Raw genomic sequence first — 9,440 nt, forward strand, 5'->3', positions numbered from 1 at the left:
CCTCACAGTTTGTAAACTGATTTTATATACATTAGGTCTCAAGTACCATTTGTCTTATAGGACAGGTGTAAATATATTTTTGTTTATTTTGTTTGTTTCTGCAATTTTATAAAGAGTACAAGTGCTGCTGTTTTATGTCCTCTTTGGAGCCTGAGAGTTTTGGGTTCCATAACCAGAAGCTGCTACCTAGCACTTCTAATGGAATGGAGAGCTAGTTTATTTTTTGGCTGTCAAGCTCTGAACTTGCTCTGAATCTGACGCTTTTCTATCCACAAAACACTCAGGGGCTTTCAGCTCTTTTTCTATATATTAGATTTATTGGCACTAAGTATTTAAAGAGCGCGCGTGCGCGTGTGCACGCGTAGTCCGTTTGCGCCCCGAGCAGCGCACGTGCGGTGACGATGGGTTGGTGCAATTGGTACTTTTTGCAGTTCCCATCGGGGGTGACAAAACCTTGCTGGTGTGGGAGCTGAGCTCTGGACCCACCCCCGAGGCTTTGCAATTGAGCCGTGCCGGAGCGGAGGGAAGGGTGGAAGAAGCCGCCCCGCGCCCCAGTAACTGGGCGCCCCGGGGTACTGTTTCAGTACCTCATCTGCCTGTGGTCTCCGCTGAGAGGAATCTTAGTTCTAGAGACGACCTGAGCAGTCAGCTCACCCCCATAGATTTTTGAGAGTTAGTCCCCAACGGAAGGCATTGCCTCCTAATGCTTCTCCAAGCTTAGGATTTCAGAGGGAACTTGTTCATGAAATGAGAAGTGTTTGGAGTAGCAGGCTCACCACAGTTACCTGTGGCAAAGGGCTGGGGGAATATAAGGGAATGGGCGATTTGGTTTCCTGGGCCTGAAATTTACTGCGCTTTCTTAGCATGGGACCACCCTAAAGCATTCTCTGTTTACAATCTTGTCCAGTTTGGCCTTCTGTATTCGGTCCGAGTCTTAAACTCAGCAGTGGGCGGTCCTGGGTTCTCTGCCATGATCAAGTTTTATTCAGCAAGGGATGCCCACAGAGCCCAAAAGGCATGTGACCAGAAGCAGCTTTTTCACACATCTCCAGTGAAGGTGGGTCCAAATGTGGAATTCCTCGCTCTACTGGGATGAAGTGCTGAATTTAAAACAAATAAGCCATCTGGAAATCCCTGGTGGTCCAGTGGTTAGGACTCTGCACTTTCACTGCTGAAGGCCCGGGTTGAATCCCTGGTCTGGGAACTAAGATCCCAGGGGGAAAAAAAAACAAAAAACGGCTAGCGTTTGTACAGCACTGTGGTGTACAGAATGCTCTCACATGCACCGCTCCACTGATCCCCCAGTTCCCCAGTTGTTTCTTTCTTTTATTTTAGATGAAGAAGCTCGAACTCAGGATGGTTAGGTGACTTACTTAAGGTTCATGACAGAAAACATGGAAACTAGAGTCCAAACCCTAACCTAACTGATGTTAAACCTCATGTCATTTTATGCTGCCCCTTAATTTAAGAAATCTTCACAAGAATCTTCCTTATATATACATTTATGTGGATTTCAAATGTGTGAGGTTGACAAACATTTTTTTAAATTAATAAATATATTTATTTATTTTTGGCTGCGTTGGGTCTTGTTGCTGCGCGCCAGCTTTCTCTGTTTGCGGCGAGCAGAGTTTGCTCTTCGTTGTGGTGCGTGGGCTTCTCATCGCGACGGCCTCTCCTGTTGCGGAGCACGGGTTCTAGGCACGCGGGCTTCAGTAGCTGTGCCTCACGGGCTCTAGAGCACAGGCTCAGTAGTTGTGGCACACGGGATTAGTTGCTCTGCGGCATGTGGGATCTTCACAGACAAAGATCGAGCCCTTGTCCCCTGCGTTGGTACCCAGACTCTTAACCAGTGTGCCAACAGCAAAGTCCCAAGCTTGACAAACTTTTGTCAGATGTAAGATAAAGGAGGCTTCATCATCCTCATCACTCTCAAACTGCCTATTCAGAACTCACTTCAGATTCCAGAAAATGGTTAAATATTCTTTAATGCATTGTAGAAACCTTATTCCATATCAACATGCCATCCAATTTTACCTCCCCAGAATTAAAATTTCATTATGTTAAGGACTTTTCAATTCCTCTGAATAAGTGAGTGAGGCTTAGATTTCCCAGACCTTTCCCTTTATAATTGTGTGTCTTCTCTGATTGGCTTCTTGCTCTAGCTACTTCCTACTGACCTCGCTGCCTCTTCTCACCCATATTTCTTTACTTATTGATTTCACCTTTATTGAATCTGAGAACTCTCCTCAGATGGGACTCCAGGTACACTACCTCCCACTTCTGTACCCTGTTTAACACCCTCTTCAATCCTGGCTGTAGTCCCTGGGATTGAAATGATTTTGTGTCAGACATTCTTTAATTTGCGGACCCTGCTACCATTTCACGTACCACTCAGATATTACAGATGGTCCTGGAAAGATTATGAAACAGTTACTTGGTATCAGTTGTGAGTAATGAGTTCTTTTCTTATATTGGACATTAAGACCATTCCATAAGCATAGGTTGTGAGATTTTCACAGCATAAAGCCCGTCACTGATAGCGTAATGAAGAAAATGTTCTCCAAGTCACAATAGAGTTGAGAGGAAAGGGCATTCGTATTAGATTTCTTTATTTAATGCAGAGCCTTAGTTTACTACCCACAAGCCCGAAATTTTTCCCTACTTTACTTATGGGTTCTTTTTCAATTTTATTTATTTGGTTGCACCGGGTCTCAGTTGCAGCAGGTGGGCTCCTTAGTTGTGGCTCAAGGGCTCCCCAGTTGTGGCATGTGGGCTCCCCATTTGCAGCAGGCAGGCTCCTTTATTTGAGGCTTGCAGGCTTCTTAAATGTGACGTGTGAACTCTTAGTTGCAGCATGCATGTGAGACCTAGTTCCCTGACCGGGGATTGAACCTGGGCCCCCTGCATTGGGATGACGGAATCTTAACCACTGCACCAGCACGGAAGTTCCAATTATGTGTTCTCTTATTCATTGGCAGGTATCTTCCTATCTTTTTCCCCTGTGTTTTTTATAAATACAGAAAAGAGAATAACATCTTAAAATGAAATGAAGGAAAGGCCTAATGTATCTGAGTTTGTCTCAGTAGCACGAAGGGAAAGGTTTGCCAGCAAGAACTATGGCAAGGTTATCCCAGATGTCAACTGTCTCTACTACCCAGTGGCTCAGAGCCCTCCTGAAGACTCCTAATTGTCCAGGACGGCTCCATTATGACTCACCTCACAGGACATAGCCTCCCATGTGACACTCAACATTTAAAAATTAGTCTTCATTTCTCCTTCCCTGCAGGCAGCTTCAGTTGGAGAAAGTAATTTCATTTTCTTATGTACTCATTCCTTCACTCAGTCAACAGACCATCACTCCTCTATTATATGCCAATATGTATTCTTCTTTCTGGTAACAAGGAAAGAATAATATATGGTTCCTTCAAGCACTTAAGAAGCTCATAAACGAGTGACTGAGGACGATGCAGAAACAAATCAATAAAGAATTAACAATACTTTGACTTTATTTGTATTATTTGAATTTTTAATGACTAAATTTATATACTACACCCTGTTCAAAATGGAAATGGACCTTTAAGAAAGAAATAGTGATGTAAAAAATCCACAGTAATATGTAAGTTATATAGAGAGTATAAGACTGGAAATATTTGCACTCTCAAAGAAGCTTGTTAATGCAGATGAACCTCTAATTCTTTTCGTTGCTTCATTTACATTTATAAAGGTATACATATTCCCTCTTCTAACAGGGGTTAGTAAATTGGGGAGGCGGTGCTACAGATTAAGGTCCTAATTCAGTGGCAGGTCCGTCTTGTCTCCTCTTCACGTCATATTCTAAAGCAGGAGCTACAGGATGAGACGAGTAAAACAGTCCATTCCTCTGCTTACCCCCAGCCCCATAATAGGCTTTTGCTGGGCTTCCTTGGATGCTTTCATCATCGCTTTCGACCGGATGTCAGGGAACTTTCTGGTTAATCAGGGGCCCTGGAAATGATGCAGAAAAGTACTGACTTAAAAATAATAAATAACATTTATTTAGGGCTCACTGTGAACTCACTGCTTAAAATGTCCTACTTAATCTTCACAACCACTCTATAAAATTGGTATTGATAAATCTCAGGTATATCCAAAATAAGTCTGTATGTAGGGTGGTGATATTTTTAGGTCTTTTATGTCTTTAGGTTCGTCTCGGCACCAGACATAAGGCGGTTCAACATAATACACTTGCCCTAAACAGCTCCAGATGCCAAGAATTGACAAATTACTACTTTGATTTCCATGGGTGGTCAAAAAGGATCATCAAGGTAAAATCTGTAGACTTTCTTTGACTAACCAGACTCCTTTCAACATTGAATTCCTAGACTTTAGAGAGAAGAATAGAACAGGGCTATGGTGAGATGTGGGAGGCTTCCACATGGAAGTATCTGAGCATTGGCCTGCAACTTAGAATTAGTGATAAACTCAATGACTTGGATGGTGGTGTCCATAATTTTCTCCAGTATTTGTATGGTATATCATAAAAAATACTTGTCCATATGTAGTCATTCATTTGCAAGTCTCAGTTGATTTTGAAGGGATAGCATACCTAAACTGTTACCTGGGATTGCTGGAGTTTAGTTTTTATTTCTAACAACAGAATATGTTGAAGTCTAGCCTTTAATTCAAAATCCTAACAGCTTCAGGATCTTTCTAACCTTGAAGAAAGGGAAAATACAGATATTGTGACACCACTTCAGAAGCAAAGCCTGAAGTTCTTCTGTGCTTTAGAGGTGGTGTTGCCCTCCTACAAGTGCAGGAGTCCCTGAGTTGGCATGGCTGAGGAACCTTTGGATACGTTGGAGGAAGGTCTGTTTTCCAGTATGTGTGTGTGTGTGGGGAGGTGAGGCAGTGGGATTTCTCTTTTTTCCTTTCTTTCTGAAACTCAACTTTTCAGATACATCATCACCTTTTCTAAGCAAGTAAAGCCCTGGGCAGAATTGTTCTGCCCGATAATATAGGTTTTTATCTTAGGCAATACCTGACAGCACCTTAAACTTTAGAATTGTAGAACTCACTGCCTGCCAAGAAGCTTAGGAGGAGGGAAAATTAGTTATTATTATTATTTTTTTGGTTAATAATTTGTTTTGTGCTAAAATAATCCTTGAAATACACGTCTTCTGGCCTTCAGTTATCCCAAAAAAATCATTGTCTGAAGATTGAAATAAACTCATGTGTAAATGTTCAGTCCTTTGCCTCCTATAGAATGGCCTGAGCGGAGAAATAAATGTAGATCCCTAGAAAGGGGATTCCGATTGATACTGAGGTTTTTCCTAGAATCCATGGCACTTGGGCTTAGGGTTTTAAGTCAGAGGCAGGGCTGTTAACGAATGGAGTGGAGGAGGCTCCACCATCCACCTGAGTGGGTGATGGTTGAGGAGAGTCCAGATCATCTGCACTACAACCAAATCTATCTCACTGTATGAGTCCAGCCCTTTACGCACGGGAGAGCAGGGTCTGTAGCAGTGTAGCCTCAGCTTGTCTATTTGAAATCTGTGAGTAATATGAGATTTGTGCCACGTTCTTGGTTTGCATTTCCCGTGTAGTATTTTAGGAACTTCCAGAATAGATCTGAGCAGTAAAAATGTGCCATGCCAGGGTATACCTGCAACGGAGACATTCACCTGTACCCCAGTGTTGTGCCTGCCCTTAATCATTAAGATAATGATCTAAGAATCACAGATGCATTTTTAGTTTTAAACATATAACCTAGAAATCAGTTATTCATATAGGCATTTAAAATTCATCCGTTTTGGTGGATTTAGGGTCATTATCATTACATATGAAAAGGAAGATAACCCAGAAGCTTGCTATTCAGAAAGTTATGACAGATGCATTCCAGAAATTGCTGATTGTGGTTTTAGGTAAGACCTTTTTGATTGTCGTTGAAGTGCTTCAGTTTCAGTGAGCAAATAAACTTATTTGAAAAGTTAATTGGATGAAAATAATGGTTATCCAAAACATTACATATTCTTTCATTCACCAGATGCTTTCACAGCAGCAGTCTTACATTTGTTCTTTGTGGCATTTATGAGAAGAACGACAGCACATATTATTGTCCCCAGTGTTTAGATGTAGAATCACTTGCCTCAGTTCATACAGAAAGTGTTTGATCCAATTCTTCCTCAATTGCTTGCTTCTCATACAGAATAGGGTAGTGATTATAAGCCTTGGACACCTGTGTTTGAGTCCTACCATTGTCTCTTAGATTTTGTTGCTGTTGTTGTTGCAATTTTAGGTTTTTCTAGCCAGAGACATTTGAAGGCATTTAATATCTCTAAGCTGCAATTTCTTTATCTGCGTATAGGGTTAGTAATTCAGCTTACCACCAAATGGGGGATATTGTAAGGGTAAATGAGATGATGAATGTAAAAAGCTTAGAGCTATGCTGGAAACATAGTAAGCAGACAAAATATATTGACTATTATTATTACTGTTGTTTTCTTGTTGAAGAGTTTATTAGATTATGTTTTCGGAATCAGTTTAATTTCAGTTTTCATTTCTGATGTATTGGGTGAATATGATTCTTATATAATAATCGGCTACGTTTTTGTAAACCTTGAAAGTGGTCATGCGATTGAATAGGATTGATTTTGTTCCCTATCGAGTTATGCAGCGGTGAGAATGGCACAGGCTGTGCCCAAACGAAACTTTATGATTAGTAGATTCCCGGAAGAGAACTGCTCCCCTGCTTCACAGCCCTGCAGGCTTAGAGACTGAGGAATCATAGCTACGTTGTCAGAGACCTTATTTGCTTGTAAGAGTTGACCCTGGGTTGGTCTTGGCTTTCCAGCCTGGGCAATCCTTCCAGTGAAGTGTGATTTCCCTGGTCATCAGGCAGAATCTCCATCAGCTGTCAACTCTGGGTAACAACCTTTAAGAACCAAACTAAATGCCTGAGTTGTTTGTGCCTAATATGCCAAGGTACTCCTTATATGTACACAAAACCCCTTAGACCAAAAAGCCTGGTGGCCCTAACTTGCCTTGAGGAAAGCTGTATTGTCCAGAATGTACATGGGCCAGTTTCTGCTAGTAGAGTGTTCAAATGCTCTCTCTCTCTGTGTCTCTGTGTCTAAAGCTATGTTCATTGTATCTGGTAGAATTTTTGTCGCAAGGAGTAGGCACTTGCCTTGCTTCTTATAGGAAGTATCTATTATAGTCCAGTGGTATCTCTCCCAGGTTTGAACTCACTTTGACCCTCACCTGATGCCTTCCTATTTAATTGTATTGTGATTGAACATTTTTGTTTCCACAGCTTTTAATTTCTATGTCCTTATTCCTTAGTTCTTATTTCTAAGTTCATAAAGTTTTTGAACCAAAGTTGTTAATTCTTATATATGTTTTCACAAATAATTATAATAAAAACTGAAGTGTCAGATGAGGGAACTTCTAGGAAAATGCTCTTATATTCTGCTTTTAGACATCAAAAGAATGTCTAATTATTCGGTGCTACCGTTGTATACAGGAAGTTTTAGAACAAGAAAACTTCTGAATTGATCCTTGTTAACGTTATTACAGAAAGTGGTAAAACAGCTGTGGCATATAGACCCTGTGAAGATGTCACAGATGCTAGAACCGAAGAGGAACTACAGGATTTAGTTCAAGTATGTGGAGATAAAAGCTCAAGGGGTACACAGCCAGTGTAGCCATAATTCAAAACAACCAGCAGGATTTGGAAGACTTCAGCATATCTACTCAGTTCTGTCTTCCTTAGGAAAAGGTGAAACTCTGAAAGTGCTTTTGAGGCAGGGAATTTCTAGGACTTTTCTAAGTCCTGAGCCTTGTCTCTGGCCCGTTATTTGAGGTTTGGAGGGCAGGATTGAGGGCCATCAGTGTACGTCTATGGTTGCAGACACAGGAGAGACACAGGCCCTTTAGAACTCCCCTCAATTAGAATTGCAGGGATTTGGGAACAAAGTAACTATGGTCTGAAGTGTGATTATGCTACACTGTTTAAAAACTATTCATGCTTTTCAAGTAAGTTGTATTACCCAGATCTCTTATATATCTTGTGTTAAATCTTTTTGCCAAAGAACCTTTCTGTAAACCAGTTATATGGATACCTCGAATTAGGGATTAAGTTGTCAACGTAATTTCTAAAAGAAAAAATTAATGTACTGCATATAGGATTTTTATTTAAAAGGAGCAAAAAGTGTGTTTCATGCCATTGAGAGCTTAATCTGGGGCTAGATTTCTGATTATTTAACTCACCCCAATGTTGCAAAGTTTGTTTTGAAGGGAAGAAAGTAGAGAAAGAAAAGGCGGTTATGTTCTGAAAAATGAAAACATTTTGAAAGTTTTTCCTGTACAAAATAATTATTTCAGTTCAATTTTAATCAGTCAAGGACACTTCAAACGTATCCATGTTTGGGCTTTAAGAAGTCTATCTTCCTGTGAAATGTGAGGGGAAAGGATTCCGTATTGATACTAAAGATTTTAGAAACCTGATTATAACAGCAGATCCACTCCTAAATGAGGCCAATCTTGGAATCAGTTCCATTTAGAAACCATTATGTGCTAGGCACTGGAAATAGGATGAAGCTCCTTCTCTCTTGGAGTTTAGGTGTTAAAGGTGTAGCAGACAATTAAAAAGGACTAAAATTAAATAGATTATAAAAAGGACTGTGAAGAAAACAAACTGGGTGCTAGATGTAGTATTTCAAGAACATTACTTAACATGCTGACTTTAACATTCTAAGTGTCTTCTCCATATGTTAACACAGGGTAGTTGGGTTGAGGGAAGTCTTCCCATGCCAATGTAAAGGGCCATTCACTTGGTTTTAGGCTCTCTTTCCCAGAATGAATTGCTCACCTGCCCCAAACCCCTCCTGCAGAAGTTCTGGAGTCATCACTGATTCAGTGGTGACCCCTAATAACAGTGGTGTATGAATAATGAGACGTGAATACTGAGAGTTTGGAGGAAATGGCAACATTTTCGCGTAATTGTAAGGTGTGTTCCCCTCCCGCCACCCTAACTGGTGCTCATTTTGCAGGTCAGCTACTTTTCATGTCAGCCGTGTGGCCAAAGGGAGGAAGAATGTCTCTCAGACTTCAGCTTTGTGGAGGAAGAGTTCAGATTGCCAGAACTGGACTAGCACTTTTGAATTTGCCAGAATGCCAGGTCCTTTGGTTTCCATGGGAAGCTCTGCATCCTTCCCTCCCCACTCCACCCCTGGGCTGCTGGAGTTTGGGGCCACTCGGGTCTGCAGGCCAAATCCCGCCTCATTGTTTGGAGCCAGGGAGGGCAGGGCAGGGTTGGGAAGAGGGCCCGGCAGGAGGTAATTGTTGCCTTTGCAAGGGGAAGGATGGCTGGCGCCCTGGGGACTCTGGGAAAAAGGCCCACTCTGGTGGCACGGATTGGATCTCCGCACGAGCCTAGTAACTGTGGCGCAACTAAAGACGTC

At 41.5% G+C, this 9,440-nt stretch overlaps 1 protein-coding gene across 1 annotated transcript in view; it reads left to right on the forward strand.

The window, feature by feature from the left end:
* Positions 1 to 9,131, forward strand: part of LOC114903830 (RAD52 motif-containing protein 1-like) — an 18,316-nt gene extending 9,185 nt beyond the window's left edge. Inside the window, 7 exon segments of the mRNA XM_029237099.1 lie at positions 330 to 509; positions 882 to 1,057; positions 4,182 to 4,304; positions 4,677 to 4,845; positions 5,802 to 5,900; positions 7,555 to 7,640; positions 9,030 to 9,131. Of these exon segments, the coding sequence (XP_029092932.1) occupies positions 330 to 509; positions 882 to 1,057; positions 4,182 to 4,304; positions 4,677 to 4,845; positions 5,802 to 5,900; positions 7,555 to 7,640; positions 9,030 to 9,131 (935 nt within the window).
* Positions 9,132 to 9,440: the final 309 nt, after the last annotated feature.

Source organism: Monodon monoceros, unplaced genomic scaffold, assembly GCF_005190385.1.
Source record: "Monodon monoceros isolate NGI ecotype Baffin Bay Population unplaced genomic scaffold, NGI_Narwhal_1 Super_Scaffold_21, whole genome shotgun sequence".
NCBI classification, from domain to species: Eukaryota; Metazoa; Chordata; class Mammalia; order Artiodactyla; family Monodontidae; genus Monodon; species Monodon monoceros.